Consider the following 22,075-nt stretch of genomic DNA (forward strand, 5'->3'; position numbering starts at 1 on the left):
TGACTACACAAAAGTCCAATAGCCACGTTTAGGATGCCACTAGGTACACTGACTGTTTGCTAGTATAATGGCTTAGTTAAAAAGAGTTGGAGTGTGCAATGCAGGCAGACGTGCTGCAAATATCTTTGCACTACTGTGACTACACAAAAGTCCAATAGCCACGTTTAGGATGCCACTAGGTATGTGGCGCCCCTGACCTGGTCAGGCACCACTGAGTACTGCACCCATGCTGGGGACAGTACAATACAGGTAATCCAGAAGGCTGACTGGGGTGTGGAACACAGGCGCATAGTGACCAGGTCTCACACATGTACCCATGAGAGGACCCCTGGGGATCCCAGGAGGGGGCAAGCCTTCACCTTCACTGGAATAGTGGAGGGGGTAGAGCCTCCATCTCCTCTCAAGGGGTGTGGTGGAGAGTCTGGTTGCTAGGTGGCGTAGGCAAGAACAGGAGAGGAGGAGCAGTGAGCCAGTTCAGTGTAGAGTCCAGGGAGCTCAAGTGAGGAGCAGATCCCTGGAGCTGTGCAATCTGACAGCGTCCGCGCAGTGGCTACAGACGGGGGAGAACGGTCAACTAGGAGTGTTGCCTGAAAGCCAGCTTCAGCTAGAGAGTGCACGGAGTGGGAAGTAAGGAGACTGCTAGAGAGCACCAGGCCCAACCGGGCGGCAGATCCCGAAGCGGGGATAGATTCAACTTTCTTCTGCTAAACCTGCCGGTGTGGGGCTCTTAAAGCCCACACCACAACACTACAAAAGCCGCAGCCACGTAACCACAAGTTAGGGCCCATAGGTCATAGGAGGCAAGAGGCTGGAGTGGCCTGGTCTGGGGAACAAGCACACGGTGAAACAAGAAGGGGAGAGAGGCTTGGAGCATCTTCCCTGGGTGACCCCCATAGGGACTCAAAGTCGGGGTCACCCCAAACCACCAAGGGCTAAGGAAGGCGAGTCAGTAGTCACCCTCATAAAGTCAGCCTGAAGGATACCTGGTTCCACCTGGTTCGTCCCAGCTACGCCCGGGTTACTCACCCTGCCATCAAATGTGAGTAAAAACCCTGAAAGACACTCTGCCTGTGTGGTCATTCTGCGACTTGTAGTACTACAAACCTACACCGGGCCCTGGGGCTTGCCTCACTCTCAGGAGGCTACTACATCCGACTGCACCCACCATCAGCCCCAGGCGTCCCCTAACCTGCAGTGGCGGTCCCCACTGACCGCAATACTGAGAGTGGCGTCACGATCAAACAAGAAGATTTCCTACCAGTGACGGAGACCCAGCAACGTGGAGTCCCTGAAGGTAATGCACCGACACCGACACAACACCTGTGGGGCTTCACATCTGGCGTCACGAACAGGATAAGGACTAGACCTGTTCAGACAGGTGACCATGTGCCTAGGCGGTCCGCTTGAAAAATTGGAAGCGCCGCCATATTGCCACCATGAAAAGCGCGCTGAAAAACAACAGCAGCCCGCGCTGGAAGAAGTTACCGCCCACGAAGAGGTGTGGCTACCCAGAGATCCTCTGCAGAGTTCTGACCTTGCCGGCTATGAGAGCGGAAGCGTCCAGAAACGGCGGGAGAGAAGGGAAGCCACAAACCTGCTGCTGCGGAGAGCAGAAATGGAATCCAGACGCGGATACCCAGAACCAGGCTCTGCTGCCTGGTGGTGCCGGGAGCTTGCCCTCTTCTGTGATCAGCTGGAGGCCAGGATTATGCGACGGCTCTATGAGGAACGCAAGGAGCTCCTGGAGATGGCTGCAGCGGTCCGGACCTATGAGGAGAGAGCCGCGCGGAGCCTGCCGGATCGAGCGGCGACGACGATTCAGACCCCGATGGGTGAGTCCGGTGTTGCCCCGGCTAGAACAAGAGCCCCGACCCTAGCTGCTACGACCGCGGTCCCAGAGGAGGCGCCCGGTGCGGCGACGCTGAGTGAGGCCGCAGCCACGCTAGGTGCGGCCCGCCAAGCCCAGGCCGCTGCAGCGATGCCCCGCCTGTCCCGCAGGGCTCCGACCACCACGGCAGTGCTCATCCGTGCTGCAGGTGTGACGCTGACCCAGGCTGCCACCCTGCTAAACCCGGTCCGCCAAGACCCCAACGCAGCAGCGACGCTCGTCCGCGCCGCAAGTGATATGCTGAACCAGGCCGCAGCCCCGCCGGGTGCGGCCCGCCAAGCTCCGATCACTGCAGCGACGCCCGGCTCAGCCTGCACGGACCCCATCGAGGCTGCGACGCCAAGTGAGACCGCGGCTGCAGTGTCCAGTCCGGCCCGCCAGGAACCGGCCGCGACAGAAACGCCAATCCAGGCCGCCGCCATACAGGGCGCGGCCCGCCAAGACCAGGCCGCCGCCATGCCAGGCGCGGCCCGCCAAGACCAGGCCGCCGCCATGCCAGGCGCGGCCCGCCAAGAAGAGACTACCTCGCCATTTACCCCGGCCTGCAAGGCCAGAGCAGACACCGCTCCCCAGTCCACAGAGGTCCCTGCTAGGAAGACCCTGATAGGAGAGGACCCCGAATACTGGAAGCTGAAGGCTGACCTAGAGGCCCAGTTCCCACAAGAGATGGTGGATCGGTACCTGCTCCCTCCGTATACCCCCAAGGAGATTCAGGCAACCCCTGCAGCTGCGCCAGAGAGTCCACCGCCCAGACCAGCTGAAGAAAGCCCATCCCCAGCACTGCCACAACCAGAGTGCAGCGAAGAACTAAGGGGGAGCGGAGGCCAGGAAGCTGAGGAGCTGACTCCGGAGCCACCAGCAGTGGATCTATACTCAGAGCCGGAGATGCTGCCCTATTCTCGCTGGGATGAGGAAGATCTGACCCCGTCTGCTGACGAAGATCAGCCCAAAGACCTCACCTGGGAGCCTGCAAGCATGAACCCAGCCCGCAAGACACGGCGCAGCAGAGCAAAGTATCCTCCAACACCACAGTCTCCAGAGCAGAGAGAGGTCACGGTCAGAGACCTGGAGGAGAAAAGGTGCCTAAGAAGGTCCAAAGCCCAGGCCAGAGGACCCCTGTGTTATGGCGTAGTGGAAGATTTCAATCTGAGAAGTGGTTATGGATTCATTGTAGCCCCTGGCATCAAGGAGGGGATATTTGTTAACAGGAGAGATGTAAGCGCTCATCTGCCTAGAGGACACCCTGGCAGAAATCTAAAGATGGGAGACTCAGTTCAGTTCACCAAGCATCAAGGCGAAAGGGGATTGTATGCCCTGGACGTAGCGTTATGTCCCAGCAAACCTTACAGCCATCCCATGCTACAAGAAAGACAAGAAAGACAAGAAAGACAAGAAAGACAAGAAAGACAAGAAAGACAAGAAAGACAAGAAAGAAAAGACAGAGATAAAGATCCTACAGATGAAACAACCATAGACAAAGATCCTACAGATGAAACAACCACGGACGACGACGGAGAGCAAGAAAGTCACAGGTGCCGGTGCCCTACATGCCCACGCCCTGGTGAAATGGAGGAGTAAAAGTAAAGTAAAGTAAGAAGAGAAGTTAAAGTTTTGAAAAGTTTGTTTTGCAACGTTTACGTTTAAGCATGTGCCCACAAAAACTATTGTGAGAAATAAACTTTAAGGCTATGAACTTGCTATAGCCACAAACTCTCGCAGTGTAAATAGTTACACCAGTGGCACCACCACCAGGGCCAGCCTGTTTAGGGGCTTGGCTCGTCTGCAACCAGGGGGCCCGTCCGTAGAAAAGGGCCTTGGCTCACCTGCGACCAGAGAGCACGCCTGTTTATGGGGCCTTGGCTCACCACCACAAAGAGGGTACCTGGTCAGCACCAACTGTGGAGGCCGCCTCTGCATCCTGCCAGAAGAGGCTGACGGCGCGGATCCACCAGGCCAGGTATACCCTGAAACCACCAGCCCATGAAAGCCGCCTCTACATCCTGCCAGAAGTGGCTGAAGTCGCGGCCAACGGGAGAGGAAGATTGGAGGAAAGGTCTGGGGAAACGGATGGCCCAGACCTGGTTACCAACAGGACCGGTGACCTGCCTCCTGAGAGGGTTTTGGGTGGGTTAACGGACTTGTGGGTGGAGGGTGGTGATGTCTGATACCTGGTGGTTTTAAAAATGTTTTACATGTTTTAATGTTTTATGCATTTTAAAATGTTGTCTTGCAGCCCGAGGACGTGCTGGTGATAACTAAGGGGGAATGTGGCGCCCCTGACCTGGTCAGGCACCACTGAGTACTGCACCCATGCTGGGGACAGTACAATACAGGTAATCCAGAAGGCTGACTGGGGTGTGGAACACAGGCGCATAGTGACCAGGTCTCACACATGTACCCATGAGAGGACCCCTGGGGATCCCAGGAGGGGGCAAGCCTTCACCTTCACTGGAATAGTGGAGGGGGTAGAGCCTCCATCTCCTCTCAAGGGGTGTGGTGGAGAGTCTGGTTGCTAGGTGGCGTAGGCAAGAACAGGAGAGGAGGAGCAGTGAGCCAGTTCAGTGTAGAGTCCAGGGAGCTCAAGTGAGGAGCAGATCCCTGGAGCTGTGCAATCTGACAGCGTCCGCGCAGTGGCTACAGACGGGGGAGAACGGTCAACTAGGAGTGTTGCCTGAAAGCCAGCTTCAGCTAGAGAGTGCACGGAGTGGGAAGTAAGGAGACTGCTAGAGAGCACCAGGCCCAACCGGGCGGCAGATCCCGAAGCGGGGATAGATTCAACTTTCTTCTGCTAAACCTGCCGGTGTGGGGCTCTTAAAGCCCACACCACAACACTACAAAAGCCGCAGCCACGTAACCACAAGTTAGGGCCCATAGGTCATAGGAGGCAAGAGGCTGGAGTGGCCTGGTCTGGGGAACAAGCACACGGCGAAACAAGAAGGGGAGAGAGGCTTGGAGCATCTTCCCTGGGTGACCCCCATAGGGACTCAAAGTCGGGGTCACCCCAAACCACCAAGGGCTAAGGAAGGCGAGTCAGTAGTCACCCTCATAAAGTCAGCCTGAAGGATACCTGGTTCCACCTGGTTCGTCCCAGCTACGCCCGGGTTACTCACCCTGCCATCAAATGTGAGTAAAAACCCTGAAAGACACTCTGCCTGTGTGGTCATTCTGCGACTTGTAGTACTACAAACCTACACCGGGCCCTGGGGCTTGCCTCACTCTCAGGAGGCTACTACATCCGACTGCACCCACCATCAGCCCCAGGCGTCCCCTAACCTGCAGTGGCGGTCCCCACTGACCGCAATACTGAGAGTGGCGTCACGATCAAACAAGAAGATTTCCTACCAGTGACGGAGACCCAGCAACGTGGAGTCCCTGAAGGTAATGCACCGACACCGACACAACACCTGTGGGGCTTCACAGGTACACTGACTGTTTGCTAGCATAATGGCTTAGTTAAAAAGAGTTGGAGTGTGCAGAGGACAGGAGGGTACAGTGCCAGGATTGTGGGGCTCTGGGTAGAGGAATGGAAGCCTGCCTTTCTATTCCCTCCTAATGGTGAAATGCAGCGACGAAATCCCTGACCTTGGCTACACAGACGCTGTCTCTGTTTTCAGGACCTGTCACCTATGGCTCTGACCCTACCGGTTTGAGCCCTTAAAATGACTGATAGAAAGTGCTCTCCCTAAGCTGTCCAGCGCTGTGTATGGAGCGCATACAGCTGTATCAGCGATAGGACAAAGGACGGAGCTGCGACAGTGATGTCTGACACCAAAGACGCAGAAGAGATAATGGCGTCCTGGAGGAAAATGTCCGGTTTTATAATGCAGGGACATGTGACATGGACATCCTATCACACATGCCGTTACTTCTCTGGCTAAAAGTCCACTTAGCTGTGTGTGTGTCTGGGATTGGCTGACATGCTGGCCCGCCCCACAAGACGCGCGCGCTTAGGGAAGGAAGACAAGGAAAAAAAAAAAAAAATAGCGATCGCCATTATAGAAACAGCAGTGATCTGAAGGCACTGTTCACGCACACTATACACTGAAATGTCATAATAGTGTGAGTCACAGAGTGACTTACACTATTACAGCGGAAAGCCAGCTAGGAATTAGCTGTTTTTTTGCTGCTAGAACCGTTCTCGAACGTTTCGAGAACTATCGAGCTTTTGCAAAAAGCTCGAGTTCTAGTTCGATCTAGAACAGGCCCCAAAATCACTCGAGCCTAGAACTGGAGAACCTCGAACCGCGAACCGCGCTCAACTCTAATCGTGAGACACATTTTCTTCACTTCCACTGCTTCACCTGCTCCAACCTCCCCTAGTCTTGCCTATTCCATCACAACCCAGCCTAGCACACAGTACAGTCTATGAAAGTCATATTTTCCTCCCACTGTCCCGCGTCTTTTCCCTCTTGAAGGGATAACTTGCCAATATGGCCGGATCCAGCTTGCAGTTTGCTGACACTTAAGGAACTCTTATACGGGCACTTATTTCGTCTCACGTCCTCTTCTGTCCTGACCTTTCAGCTCTAAGAATTGGAAACTCTTATAGGCCACACTGCTAGTCATCCTCTCTTTGGACCCATTTTCTCTAAGCTACTTAGTCCTTCAGTCACTCCTCTGACCATTCTTCACCTGCTAACTGTCTCTGTTTTCTCTCGCTCAGGATCTCGCTCTCTGTCTCTAGAGACACCAATATCATGCGGCCTCGACACAAATCAGGCCTTAGGTCTAACTCTGTTACATTCTAATAGGAATCAGTCACTGTCCCTGCACCCAAGCCCCTCCCACTCTAGGATAGTTCTAAACATTAACTATATCTTACTCTATGTCCATTACATTCGCATCTAGACAACGTTCCCCACACTGCGGAGCAGTGAATGACAAGCACGGTGAGAGATTTCATCAAGATATGAAGTAAAGATATCAAGGAAAATGGAATCCATCAATGCTTGCAGATTACTGTTCAACAATTGTAAGAGATGATCAGATGCAGGAGTACAAGAGACAAGAAAAAAATAATTGTCACTGAGGGCCAAATTTTGTAGTGCAAAATATCTGTAACTGTTTATAATTTGTAATAGTGTTTAAACATTTTTCAGTTATTTGAATTTTTACATACTGAGTTTCCTCTAAATAAATATCAGATAATTGGCTTAATAAAATATTCTGCATCTTATATTTGCAAAAACAATAATGTTTCAAAGTACTGAAACTTCCATGCATTAATTATAGGTAGCAATAAAAGGAAAACTCTTTATAAACAAGAGACAACAAACAATTTTAATTGTCAGATTTGAATTCAGGAGGTCAAAATCATTAAGAAATGGCTAATTTCATAAATGAACATGACAACTTTTGAAAATATGTAGAACAATGTTATTGACACTCCCTACAGATGTGCAAGCCACATTTGTAAAGATCTGTATGGTGCCTTATTTTTGATAATTTGTATATTTTTCCTTATGATATTAAATACTTGTACTGCGTGAGTGCCATCTACTTTAGTGTGGAGAACTGTTATGAGTGCCGATGTGTTCTCTGTTGTAAAATCTGTCAAACTTAAGCAGGCTTTACACACAGCAACATTGCTAGCGATGTCGCTGGTGAAAGCACCCGCCCCCGTCGGTTGTGCGTCACGGGCAATCGCTGCCCGTGGCGCACAACATCGCTTACACCCGTCACACATACTTACCTGCTTAGCGACGTCGCTGTGGCCGGCGAACCGCCTCCTTTCTAAGGGGGGGCGGTTCGTTCGGCGTCACAGTGGCGTCACTAAATGGCCGCCCAATAGAAGCGGAGGGGCGGAGATGAGCGGGCTGAACATCCCGCCCACCTCCTTCCTTTCCTCATTGCGGGCGGCCGCAGGTACGGTGATGTTCCTCGTTCCTGGGGTGTCACACATAGCAATGTGTGCTGCCGCAGGAACGACGAAAAACCTGTGTCCTGCAACAGCAACAATAATCAGGAAAGGAATGACGTGTCAACGATCAACGATTAGGTAAGCAATTTTGATCGTTAACGGTCGTTCCTGCGTTTCACATGCAACGACGTCGCTAACGAGGCCGGATGTGCATCACGAATTCCGTGACCCCAACGACATCTCGTTAGCAATGTCGTTGCTTGTAAAGCCCGCTTTACACTGTTTTATGATCATCTGAAGCCACAGTGTGGAACACGGGATTGGGTTCCCAATCAGAATAGATAAGAAATCCAGTGAAAATGCTGTCTGTTCCACTACTGGAGTAAAGACCTGGATAGTCCCCAAGTTGTACCCATACCTCATCACCAGGTTCTAGGCGAAATGCTGCTCCCCCACACAACCCTCCCAGCTTTCCTGCATCACCTGGCTGGAAAAATGAGGCTTGGGGGTGTCCATTCTTCATCAGCTGCACATGAAGATTTCCACGGTATACTGTGCCGTGGAGAGAAAAATAATACAGTCCAGGGACAACACATTTCAAGCGACCAGTTTCTGGGTTGTAATGACCTTGCTCATTAGTAAGAACATTCCCAAATGGGACTGGTTGTCCAGGTATAGGAGGGCTCCGCAACTGAGAAAGCTTGGCACTGAAAGCTGAATGGGGAGAAACTGCACACTCTCCTTGCTCGCCCCGCTCTCCTTGTGCACCAGGCGGCCCAGAATTCCCCGGCTGGCCTTTGGCTCCAGATATTCCTGTTAGGAAAACAAATTACATATATCACTCTTTGATTTGCTGAAACTTTGATCAATTATTTGAAACAGGCATGTTTATAAGACATTCACTTCATGGTAGTTATGACCAAACAATTGGTTTCGAGAAATTGTTTCGAAATAGGTATTCCAAAATTAGACACTTATCACCTATAGGTACAATATGACATACATTTTTGGTAGATGTGGATCTAACCTCTGAAGGCCAGACCTGCATAGAAAATGGAAGTTATCCAACCGTTGTCAGTTGCCACATCCAGGCAAATAGCAAATAGTTTCATAGTTTCATAGTTTTTAAGGTTGAAGGGAGACTCTAAGGCGGGCTTTGCACGTTGGGACATCGCAAGCCGATGCTACGATGTCGCACCCGATAGTCCCCGCCCCCGTCGCAGGTACGATATCTTGTGATAGCTGGCATAGCGAAAATTATCGCTACGCCAGCTTCACATGCACTCAACTGTAGTAAATAGCTGAATCCAGGCAATACAAAAAGGTACAAATATGAGACCTAAAAAGTAACTTTTAATAAAGTGCAGCTAAAAACTGAACCTCAGCTCACTAAGGGTGAGTCAAAAGAAACAATAAGTAGCAATTATTGCAGTCATGCTACCATAGGGCTACATACAGGAAACCCAGTCATCTAACCACTGGTAATATAGTGCGGCGATACTAGCCTCAAAACTCGTTTGAGAGTGCCACCCAAAACGAACTGCCAGGGTATAGATGGATTAACACACATTTCTTTCTACTCCTAAAACTGGAGGGATCACCAGTTTAAAGAAAGTGTGTCCAGAATAAACATATGTAAAAAAGACATGCGGGTGTCGAAATTAAATCCCAGAAGGGTACGATCTTACCCGGTCTTGCAGATACGAGAATGGGCAACTCTAGAAGGACATCACGGCTTATATATAGGGGGGCTGTCCACCAGCTCTTCAAATCCCATATTAATATCACCGAGGGGTCAACTCCATATCGTAAAGAAACACTCACTCCCAACGCGTTTCATAGGGAAAATCATCAGGGGAGTCTGGGTGAAGATAATAGGATATGGTCCACATACATCTTATATGGCCATATTGTTATGCCCAGTATTGCTATAAACCAAAACAAAAGGTACACATTAAGCCCAAATAAACATATAGAGCAGCCTTATCATACTGCCCCATTTGCAAAATACTCATCGCACATGTGCGTGCATCAGGACTAAATCCTTTTCAAATGTGCCGCGCTCTACATCTGGGAGCGGGCCCCTTTTATATACCGACGCATGCGCAGAAGCACCATATTGGCCGATGACGCGCGTTCCCAGAAAGCACTGGGACCGGAAACACGCGTTATCGGCCACCGCGTCGCAGCAAGGCGGGCACGGCCTCACCAGGTAACGTCACATCCTGGGGAGTGACGCTTGCTGGCTTCAACAAATCAGAACACAGAGCCTGTTGCCATCGCAACGTAAACAAACTCTGGTTCAAGGTATATATTACTATATACCTGCCTGTACAGCCACGTTTACCCACCATGTTTGGGCTTTACAGCCAGCATGGATTTTCTGTATAATGACGCTTGGCTGGTTGAACCAGAGTTTGTTTACGTTGCGATATTATGTGTTATTCTTGCTGGTATCCGGCATTTTTGATTTTTTAATTTTTTGTTATTAGTGAGCACTATGCATTTTATTCACATATGTTTTTTATAGAATACATGAGTACTGTTTAGCACACAGCACTTTATTATATATTTTTCATTTTTTTGCCTTCTAGCCAATTGTTCACTAGTTTATTATTGTGAATTTAGATTTACTAAATCTGAATACACTAGTCACCTTGTGTTTTTTCTATATTTTTTTACACTTATTTTACCTATTATAGAGGTTTTCATGACTTTCATGTCCTTTTGTATTTTTTCACTTTTTTACTTTCCATAGACGGCATATACACGTTGTATGAATTGGTTCGCAGGTTTTTATTGGATTGATATTTTTTATTTATATTTCACAATATTCCTCTGTTTTATTACACATCCCTTTTTTCTGGATACATTAGTTTCACTGTTGAAATATTTTAAAGAATTTTCTAGTATGGTTTTTTACTCAAATGATATAGAATGAAGCAAATATTTATTTTATTTTCCATCATATATTTATTATAACAATCAAGTTGGCTCCATAGTATTTTTGTGCACTTATTACTGTTATTATATTGCTCATATATCGTCCCTCGTGTTTTTTGAAGTACCATTATTATTATCATTTTATGAATTTTGACATGCATGCTTTTACAATAATTATTTAATAAACTAATTTTTTATATATTGAAATCACTGTTTTTCTTGTTGAGTATTTATTTACTCCACAAAAGTTGTCTTGAATTCTGTCTTCAGTGAATACTTTTTTCAGACCTTGTTGTTAATTTATCCTTGCCTGTTTTATACAGGTTGTCTGAGTTCATTTATCCTTATGGATTTTAAAGCTAGAGAACTAACATGGCGAACAAAAGCCAGTGAATTATTTAAGAATGGTGCTTCTTCAGCAGCACAAGATATCTCTGTATCTACTAAGGAACTGATGCGTCAGTATAAAAATTTGCTGTATAAAAAAACTAAAATATGGTGGACAAAAACCTCTTTAGAGAACTACTGTGAACAAAAAATCATTCCTAGAGGTCTTAGAATAAATCTTTTCCCCACTTTTGAATTAGAAGATGATGAACTAGTTAAAAAATGGATGGCTACAGCTACTACGTGTTCATTTGATTTCATAAAAATTATTATTGAAAAAAATGCAAGGATGTTACAAATTATAGATACATCCATTGAACATCTGGTTGGGTCTATTAAAAAGGATATTCCGGCTGATAAATTGGATAAGTGGTTTAGTGAAATGGATAAGGAATTTATCAAATGGGAACAAGATATCAGCCAGGGGAAACAAAAGAAGTTTCAAAGAGACCTATTGGACTATGATAATAACAGAATTTTTAAGTGGCAAAACCGCAAAACTCAGATGAGAAGAATTCCTTTTAGATCTTCCTCTAATAATTCCATCTCTTCCTACTCTGAGAACAACTCTGTTTGTGATAAAGAGACCCCTAGTAGTTCGAACATCATAACCAGAAATGGTATTAAAAGAAAAAATTATGAACCCCAACAGTATGATAATTCACGGAAGGTAATTAATCTTTCAACACATCAATTGACAAATAATCAATTAAGAGTGCTGGAAAATGGGTTAACCTTTTCTCCCTCCCAATCCTTAAGCTGGGTTTACACACTGCAACATCTCAAACGACATCGCTGTAACGTCACCGGTTTTGTGACGCAATAGCGATGTTGTTTGCGATGTTGCAGTGTGTGAAACCTATCAGCGACCCGGCCCCTGCTGTGAAGTTGTAATCGTTACAAATCGTTCAGGACCATTCCTAGGTCCTTTGTTTCCCGCTGTGCAGCATGAAGTTTCAGTGTGTGAAGACTTTGCAGCGACTTTGTTAGCAACTTCCCTTTCAAAAGGCTGCTTATCAACGTCCCCAACAACCAGCTAGGTCGCTCTGCAGGTCCGGATCGCTGTTGCGTTGTTGGCCAGGTTTGCCTGTTTGAACGCTCACCAGAGACTTAGCAGAGACTTAGGGAGGTCGCTATTGCGTCACCAAACCGGTGACGTTACAGCGATGTCCTTTGCGATGTTGCAGTGTGTAAACCCAGCTTTAGATCCGTTCAAAACAATAAAGGATTTACATTTGTTTGCTCGAAAAGTGATACTTGGCAAGCTTCATTATAAGACCTCCCCACATGAGTTGTTCTCATCTAAGGAAGAACTGGAAGCAGTTGCCATCTTGGAATCCTTGGAGGAAGAGAGTCATAGTAATGAGGTAGGAAATTTTCCCAGTCATTTATGTGGGAAATCTAAAAAATTTCCATCCCTGAACATATGTCCAGCTGTGGATATTTTTGTAAGATTGGTCACACAGGAAGTTGAGTGTTTAGCGGCCAAACATCGGGGTCAATCCAATTTAAATAAAAATGAAAGAATAGCATTGGATGAAATAAAAAAATTGGACGGATGTGGTTATAAAGCCTGCTGATAAAGGGGGGAACATTGTCATCTGGCCCCAAACTCTGTATGAGAAGCAAGCTGGTCTCTTATTGAATAATATTACCTGCTATAAAAAATTGGCCATCAATCCCACTCCTTCTTTTAAAAAGGAATTATTAGACATTTTGGATGGTGCGGTTTCAGATGGTATCATTCCGAAAAAGTTCTTTAACTACATCAAAGACTACCAACCACGCACAGCCACTTTTTATTTAATGCCCAAGGTTCACAAAAATATGATAGATCCCCCTGGGAGACCTATTGTCTCAGGTAATCAGAATCTATGTGAACCTATCTGTGCATTATTAGATTATTATTTGAAACCGCTAGTATCAACTTTACCCTCTTATATAAAAGATTCCACAGCTGCTTTACAGAGATTGGACCAAGTAAATCTAACCTCCAATATGATCTTAGTAACTGCAGATGTGGAATCACTGTACACCTCCATCCGACATACTGACGGTTTGGAGGCTGTGCAGTGGTTTTTGAATACTAGCAATCTGGATTCCGATTTGACAACATTGCTCTTGAAACTTTTGAGGTATATATTGACCCATAATTTTTTCCTTTTTCATAATCAACTGTACTTACAGACTCAGGGCACAGCAATGGGGGCATCTTGTGCCCCCAGCTATGCCAATTTATTTTTGGGCGCCTGGGAGCGTGAAATATTTCAGTGTGAAACTATTCCTCACATTGATAAAATACAACAATGGATGCGATACATCGATGATGTACTATTCATCTGGGAGGGTTCTATTAATGAGCTGGAAACTATGATGCAGATACTTAATAGGAATGGAAAAAACATCAGACTTACCTATAAGTATGGGAGGAGAATTGATTTTTTGGATCTTCAGATTGATACACTCCCAGATGGAAGAGTCGTCACCGATGTATATCGCAAAGAAACTTCTACTAACTCACTGTTGTCTGCAAAATCATCCCACCCACAGTCCACTATTTTAGGAATACCTATGGGTCAATTCTTACGTTTACGAATGATCTGCTCATCACAAGAATCCTTTATAAAACAGTCTGTGGATCTACGAAATCGTTTCAAGGAGAGAGGTTATAGTGCTAGAAGTATACGCAAAGGGTTTAATAGGGCACTTAACACTCCTAGGGATCAATTGCTTTATAGCCAATCCAGAAGGATGATGGCATCTAAACAACAAAGTCATGGCCCCACACGTCTTATTATGACCTACAATAACCAATGGGATCAACTGAGGGATGTTATTTCCAAATATTGGTCAATTCTGCAAACAGATCCGATCCTCAAAAAGACTTTATCTGATCGGCCCATGATAACAGCTAGGAGATCGAATAACCTTAAAGACCTACTTGTACACAGCCACTATGATCCTCCAAATCAAAGAAAATTCATGGGTCAATCTGATCTTAATGGGTTTTTTCCTTCTGGGCTGTGCAAGGGATGTGCCAATCACACCAAGTCTAGAGTCTTTCATAATTGTGATGGATCCAAAGAATTTCAGATTAGAAAGAGAATTACGTGTATTTCCAAAGGGGTCATTTATGTTGCAGAATGTCCCTGTAAATTAATCTATGTGGGTCTCACTACCAGGGAACTCCGTATAAGAACTAGGGAACATTATAGGGAAATAGAAAAAGCAAAGACTGAAAAAGAGGATGCTGTGCTAAAAACAATACCTAGGCATTTTAAAGCATACCACAACTGTGATCCTAGACTTTTAAAAATTAAAGGAATTGACCAGGTTAGTATGGGTCAGAGGGGAGGAAATTTAGTCAAAATTCTGGCTCAGGTGGAGAGCCGTTGGATTTACCGGTTGGGTAGTCTAAAACCAGGGGGATTGAATGAACAATTTGGATTTGGTGCCTATTTGTAGTTTGCCTTCTGTCTAATGAATTCTATCTGTTCATATATATTTAGTGATTTAGTATGTATACAGAGATTCTTATTTTATGGGTATTGGTAATTTTGGGTCTTTTTAATTATTTTTTAATAATTTTTCTTAATTAAATAAAAATTAAAAAATTAAACATTTTTTTTTACAATTTGTTTAGATTTTTATTTTTGGGTCTATAAACAGGAACCTTGTTAATAAATTATATATTAATTAGTCTTTTTCTATTTTATCTTCAGATAATATTATTTTGATATTTATGGAAGACAATTATCTTTTTGGATTGATCGGGGATCGTTGAAGCTTTTTTCTCACAAAATTTTCTTAATCAACTTGTTCTATATACTTCTATTTTTGATGTATCAGTCTATTTTGCTAAATATTTATTCTTGATTGCTATAATGCTTGTATCGGATTATATTTATTATTCTGTATGTATAGATGGTCACATTTTTGACACATCTAAAAATAATTATGATCTTAGATCCTGATATTTGTGTATATTCTACATTCTATTTATTCATTTTTTTCATTTTTCTGTAATGATTATTGTATATGAATCCAAAAATTATATATTTAGTTTATATTCTTCCATCAATCATTACCATTGCAGGAACCTACTTGGAGCGCATGTGCTCCCATGGTGTGGCGTCATTCCCTGTTTTCGCAGCGTATATGGTTGCTAAGTTTCTATACTAGTGATTAGCACCGCGGACTCGGGAATATTTTACTGACTGCAACACAATTGGGATCCGTGCGCCACATATGGAGTCGATTCCTTGCAATGGCTGGGGTATTTAAGACCCATTCCCTCTACCCTGCACATATGCCCCCTGAGGAAAAATACATTGAAACGTACGTCGGGGTAGAGGGACGATTCAGCACTATACTACAGGTAACGATTTGTTCTGTAGCACCTTAGCATTATTTGATTAATCTTTTGGCCACTTGTTTGTTTTTTGTAACTGGATTGGACTTTGCAGTCCTTTCCTTGCACAGCATATGCACTTTGGTCTGATCCACTGTTACCTGCACACGGCACTTTATTATGTGGAAGACCGTGCTACATTCACTGTGTTAAGTTCACCTGTGCCCTTTCATTGATTATGCGATTTCTAGCTAAATTATTCTGGTGATTTATTTATTTGTTTCTATATGGTCTTTTGATTAGTTAACTCCTTTTACTCAATATATACCTTTTGATCTAGAGATCTAGGAATTTTTACAGTGTTATTCTTGCTGGTATCCGGAATTTTTGATTTTTTTAATTTTTTGTTATTAGTGAGCACTATGCATTTTATTCACATATGTTTTTTATAGAATACATGAGTACTGTTTAGCACACAGCACTTTATTATATATTTTTCATTTTTTTGCCTTCTAGCCAATTGTTCACTAGTTTATTATTGTGAATTTAGATTTACTAATCTGATACACTAGTCACCTTGTGTTTTTTCTATATTTTTTTACACTTATTTTACCTATTATAGAGGTTTTCATGACTTTCATGTCCTTTTGTATTTTTTCACTTTTTTACTTTCCATAGACGGCATATACACGTTGTATGAATTGGTTCGCAGGTTTTTATTGGATTGATATTTTTTATTTATATTTCACAATATTCCTCTGTTTTATTACACATCCCTTTTTTCTGGATACATTAGTTTCACTGTTGAAATATTTTAAAGAATTTTCTAGTATGGTTTTTTACTCAAATGATATAGAATGAAGCAAATATTTATTTTATTTTCCATCATATATTTATTATAACAATCAAGTTGGCTCCATAGTATTTTTGTGAACTTACTACTGTTATTATATTGCTCATATATCGTCCCTCCCTCGTGTTTTTTGAAGTACCATTATTATTATCATTTTATGAATTTTGACATGCATGCTTTTACAATAATTTTTTAATAAACTAATTTTTTATATATTGAAATCACTGTTTTTCTTGTTGAGTATTTATTTACTCCACAAAAGTTGTCTTGAATTCTGTCGTCAGTGAATACTTTTTTCAGACCTTGTTGTTAATTAATCATTGCTACTTATTGTTTCTTTTGACTTACCCTTAGTGAGCTGAGGTTCACTTTTTAGCTGCACTTTAATAAAAGTTATTTTTTAGGTCTCATATTTGTACCTTTTTGTATTGCCTGGATTCAGCTATTTACTACGGTTGATACTGTGGATCCCCTGGGTATTTTGCTACTTTGACATGCACTCACCTGCCCTGGACCGTCGCTCTGGCCGGCGACCCGCCTCCTTCCTAAGGGGGTGGGTCGTGCGGCGTCATAGCGACGTCACACGGCAAGCGGCCAATAGCGGCGGAGGGGCGGAGATGAGCAGGATGTAAACATCCCGCCCACCTCCTTCCTTCCGTAGAGCTGCCGGCGGCAGGTAAGGTGGAGTTCCTCGCTCCTGCGGCGCAACACACAGCGATGTGTGCTGCCGCAGGAACGAGGAACAGCATCGCTCCTGCCACACCAGCATAATTATGATAAAGTCAGAGCTTGCAACGATGATACGATAACGACGCTTTTGCGATCGTTAATCGTATCATCTAGAATTTACACACAACGATGTCGAAAGTGACGCCGGATGTACGTCACTTTCGATTTGACCCCACCGACATTGCACGTGCGATGTTGCAATGTGCAAAGCCGCCCTAAGTCCATCTAGTTCAACCCGTAGCCTAACATGTTGATCCAGAGGAAGGCAAAAAAAAAACAAAACAATGTGGCAAACAAGCTCCAATGGGGAAAAAAGTTCCTTCCTGACTCCACATCCGGCAATCAGACTAGTTCCCTGGATCAATACCCTGTCATAAAATCTAATATACATAACTGGTAATATTACATTTTTTAAGAAAGGCGTCCAGGCTCTGCTTAAATGTTAGTAGTGAATCACTCATTACAACACCATGCGGCAGAGAGTTCCATAGTCTCACTGCTCGTACAGTAAAGAATCCTTGTCTGTGATTATGATTAAACCTTCTTTCCTCAAGACGTAGCGGATGCGCCCGTGTTCCAGTCGCAGGCCTAGGTGTAAAAAGATCTTTGGAAAGGTCTCTGTACTGTCCCCTCATATATTTATACATTGTGATTAGATCCCCCTAAGCCTTCGTTTTTCCAAACTAAATAACCCCAAGTTTAATAACCTGTCTTGGTATTTCAGCCCACCCATTCCTCTAATAATCTTGGTCGCTCTTCTCTGCACCCTCTCCAGTTCAGCTATGTCCTTCTTATATATCGGTGACCAGAATTGTACACAGTATTCTAAGTGCGGTCGTACTAGTGACTTGTACAGGGGTAGAACTATATTTTTTTCATGAACACCTATACCTCTTTTAATACATCCCATTATTTTATTAGCCCTGGCAGCAGTTGCCTGACACTGTCCACTAAAGTGAAGTTTACCATCCACCCATATATCCACCCAAATAGGAGTTATGGAAATGCACATGCCATGTCCACAAGCTGGACATGTCAGGAAATGTGGTACAAAATATCAATTTAGTGATATATATCTATATACTGTATATATATATATATGTATATATATATATATATATATATATATATATATATATATATATACATATATATATATATATATATATATACATACAGTGCCTACAAGTAGTATTCAACCCCTTGCAGATTTAGCAGGTTTGATAAGATGCAAATAAGTTAGAGCCTGCAAACTTCAAACAAGAGCAGGATTTATTAACAGATGCATAAATCTTACAAACCAACAAGTTATGTTGCTCAGTTAAATTTTAATAAATTTTCAACATAAAAGTGTGGGTCAATTATTATTCAACCCCTAGGTTTAATATTTTGTGGAATAACCCTTGTTTGCAATTACAGCTAATAATCGTCTTTTATAAGACCTGATCAGGCCGGCACAAGTCTCTGGAGTTATCTTGGCCCACTCCTCCATGCAGATCTTCTCCAAGTTATCTAGGTTCTTTGGGTGTCTCATGTGGACTTTAATCTTGAGCTCCTTCCACAAGTTTTCAATTGGGTTAAGGTCAGGAGACTGACTAGGCCACTGTAACACCTTGATTTTTTCCCTCTTGAACCAGGCCTTGGTTTTCTTGGCTGTGTGCTTTGGGTCGTTGTCTTGTTGGAAGATGAAATGACGACCCATCTTAAGATCCTTGATGGAGGAGCGGAGGTTCTTGGCCAAAATCTCCAGGTAGGCCATGCTATCCATCTTCCCATGGATGCGGACCAGATGGCCAGGCCCCTTGGCTGAGAAACAGCCGCACAGCATGATGCTGCCACCACCATGCTTGACTGTAGGGATGGTATTCTTGGGGTCGTATGCAGTGCCATCCAGTCTCCAAACGTCACGTGTGTGGTTGGCACCAAAGATCTCGATCTTGGTCTCATCAGACCAGAGAACCTTGAACCAGTCTGTCTCAGAGTCCTCCAAGTGATTATGAGCAAACTGTAGACGAGCCTTGACATGACGCTTTGAAAGTAAAGGTACCTTACGGGCTCGTCTGGAACGGAGACCATTGCGGTGGAGTACGTTACTTATGGTATTGACTGAAACCAATGTCCCCACTGCCATGAGATCTTCCTGGAGCTTCTTCCTTGTTGTCCTTGGGTTAGCCTTGACTCTTCGGACAAGCCTGGCCTCGGCACGGGTGGAAACTTTCAAAGGCTGTCCAGGCCGTGGAAGGCTAACAGTAGTTCCATAAGCCTTCCACTTCCGGATTATGCTCCCAACAGTGGAGACAGGTAGGCCCAACTCCTTGGAAAGGGTTTTGTACCCCTTGCCAGCCTTGTGACCCTCCACGATCTTGTCTCTGGTGGCCTTGGAATGCTCCTTTGTCTTTCCCATGTTGACCAAGTATGAGTGCTGTTCACAAGTTTGGGGAGGGTCTTAATTAGTCAGAAAAGGCTGGAAAAAGAGATAATTAATCCAAACATGTGAAGCTCATTGTTCTTTGTGCCTGAAATACTTCTTAACACTTTAGGGGAACCAAACAGAATTCTTGTGGTTTGAGGGGTTGATTAATAAATGACCCTCTGAATAAACTTTTCACAATTTAAAAAAAAAAAAATAAAAAAAGAAGTAACATTCTTTTTTACTGCAGTGCATTTCACACTTCCAGGCTGATCTACAGTCCAAATGTCACAATGCCAAGTTAATTCCGAATGTGTAAACCTGCTCAATCTGCAGGGGGTTGAATACTACTTGTAGGCACTATATTATATATATATATATATATATATATATATATATATATATATATATATATATGTGTATATATATATATATATATATATATATATATATTATGTATGTATATATATATATATATATATATACATATATATATATTAGTACGGACCAAAGGTTTGGACACACCTTCTCATTCAAAGAGTTTTCTTTATTTTCATGACTGAAAATTGTAGATTCACATTGAAGGCATCAAAACTATGAATTAACACATGTGGAATGAAATACTTGTTAAGTATTCAAAAGTGTGAAACAACTGAAAATATGTCTTATATTCTAGGTTCTTCAAAGTAGCCACCTTTTGGTTTGATTACTGCTTTGCACACTCTTGGCATTCTCTTGTTGAGCTTCAAGAGGTAGTCACCGGAAATGGTTTTAACTTCACAGGTGTGCCCTGTCACATGTAATAAGTAGGATTTCTTGCCTTATAAATGGGGTTGGGACCATCAGTTGTGTTGTGTAGAAGTCTGGTGGATACGCAGCTGATAGTCCTACTGAATAGAATGTTAGAATTTGTATTATGGCAAGAAAAAAGCAGCTAAGTAAAGAAAAACGAGTGGCCATCATTACTTAAAGAAATGAATGTTGGTCAGTCTGAAAAATTGGGAAAACTTTGAAAGTGTCCCCAAGTGCAGTGGCAAAACCCATAAAACGCTACAATGAAACTGGCTCACATGAGGACCACCCTAGGTAAGGAAGACCAAGAGTCACCTCTGCTGTGAAGGATAAGTTTATCCGAGTCACCAGCCTCAAAAATCGCAGGTTAACAGCAACTCAGATTAGAGACCAGGTCAATGCCACAATGAGTTCTAGTAGCAGACACATCTCTAGAACAACTGTTAAGAGGAGACATTGTGCAGCAGGCCTTCATGGTAAAATAGCTGCTAGGAAACCACTGCTAAGGACAGGCAACAAGCAGAAGAGACTTGTTTGGGCTAAAGAACACAAGGAATGGACATTAGACCAATGGAAATCTGTGCTTTGGTCTGATGAGTCCAAATTTGAGATCTTTGGATCCAACCACCGTGTCTTTGTGCAACGCTGAAAAGGTGAACGGATGGACTCTACATGCCTGGTTCCCACCGTGAAGCATGGAGGAGGAGGTGTGATGGTGTGGGGGTGCTTTGCTGGTGACACTGTTGGGGATTTATTCAAAATTGAAGGTATACTGAACCAGCATGGCTACCACAGCATCTTTAAGTGGCATGCTATTCCATCCGGTTTGCGTTTAGTTGGACCATCATTTATTTTTCAACAGGACAATGACCCCAAACATACCTCCAGGCTGTGTAAGGGCTATTTGACTAAGAAGGAGAGTGATAGGGTGCTATGCCAGATGACCTGGCCTCCACAGTCACCAGACCTGAACCCAATCGAGATGGTTTGAGGTGAGCTGTACCGTAGAATTTAGGCAAAAGGGCCAACAAGTGCTAAGCATCTCTGGGAACTCCTTCAAGACTGTTGGAAGACCATTTCCGGTGACTACCTCTTGAAGCTCATCAAGAGAATGCCAAGAGTGTGCAAAGCAGTAATCAAAGCAAAAGGTGTCTTCTTTGAAGAACCTAGAATATAAGACATATTTTCAGTTTTTTCACACTTTTTTATTAAGTATTTCATTCCACATGTGTTCATTCATAGTTTTAATGCCTTCAGTGTGAATCTACAATTTTCAGAGTCATGAAAATAAAGAAAACTCTTTGAATGAGGTGTGTCCAAACTTTTGGTCTGTACTGTATATATATATATACTGTATATACATACTGTATAAATATGCAGTACTGTGAAAAAGTGTTAGGGTGGTGTGAAAAATGCCAAAATGTAAGAATTCCTTAGTTATATAATAATACGGTAGTTACTTTCTATCAATTTACAAAATGCAAAGTGAATGAATAAAAGATAAATCTAAATCAGATCAATCTTTGATGATATGTCCACCCTTTACATTCAAAACAACATAATTTCTTATAGTTAAACTTCCACAAAATCAGAGATTCTGTAGGATTAGTCCTTGCGCCCAAAGGGCATTTTTTTTAGCATGTTTCTAGCGTTTTTCTTTGCTTTTTTTTTTAATCAAGAAAAATCATCCCAGCAAAGTCTATGAGAATCGTCACTTGCTCAGCACACATTGCTTCTTTTTTTCTTGCTTTTTTTGTTGTTGCTGAAAAAAGAAGCAACATGTCAAGCAAGAAAAAACGCATGTGTAATGCCCACGTTGTTGTTTTTTTGTGCTTTTTGACGTCACTGGAGTTCCCTGCAAT

General features: G+C 43.8%; 1 protein-coding gene across 2 annotated transcripts in view; it reads right to left on the reverse strand.

Moving 5' to 3' along the window:
- Positions 1-7,154: 7,154 nt before the first annotated feature.
- The window catches only part of C1QTNF5 (C1q and TNF related 5), a 76,599-nt gene continuing 61,678 nt past the window's right edge, over positions 7,155-22,075 (reverse strand). For both annotated transcript variants that reach the window (XM_075328907.1, XM_075328906.1), the window contains exon 3: positions 7,155-8,561. In XM_075328907.1, the coding sequence (XP_075185022.1) occupies positions 8,023-8,561 (539 nt within the window). In that variant the 3' untranslated portion in view covers positions 7,155-8,022. The remainder of the gene's footprint in view (positions 8,562-22,075) is intronic.

The sequence above is a fragment of the Anomaloglossus baeobatrachus genome, chromosome 11 (genome assembly GCF_048569485.1).
Source record: "Anomaloglossus baeobatrachus isolate aAnoBae1 chromosome 11, aAnoBae1.hap1, whole genome shotgun sequence".
Lineage (NCBI taxonomy): Eukaryota > Metazoa > Chordata > Amphibia > Anura > Aromobatidae > Anomaloglossus > Anomaloglossus baeobatrachus.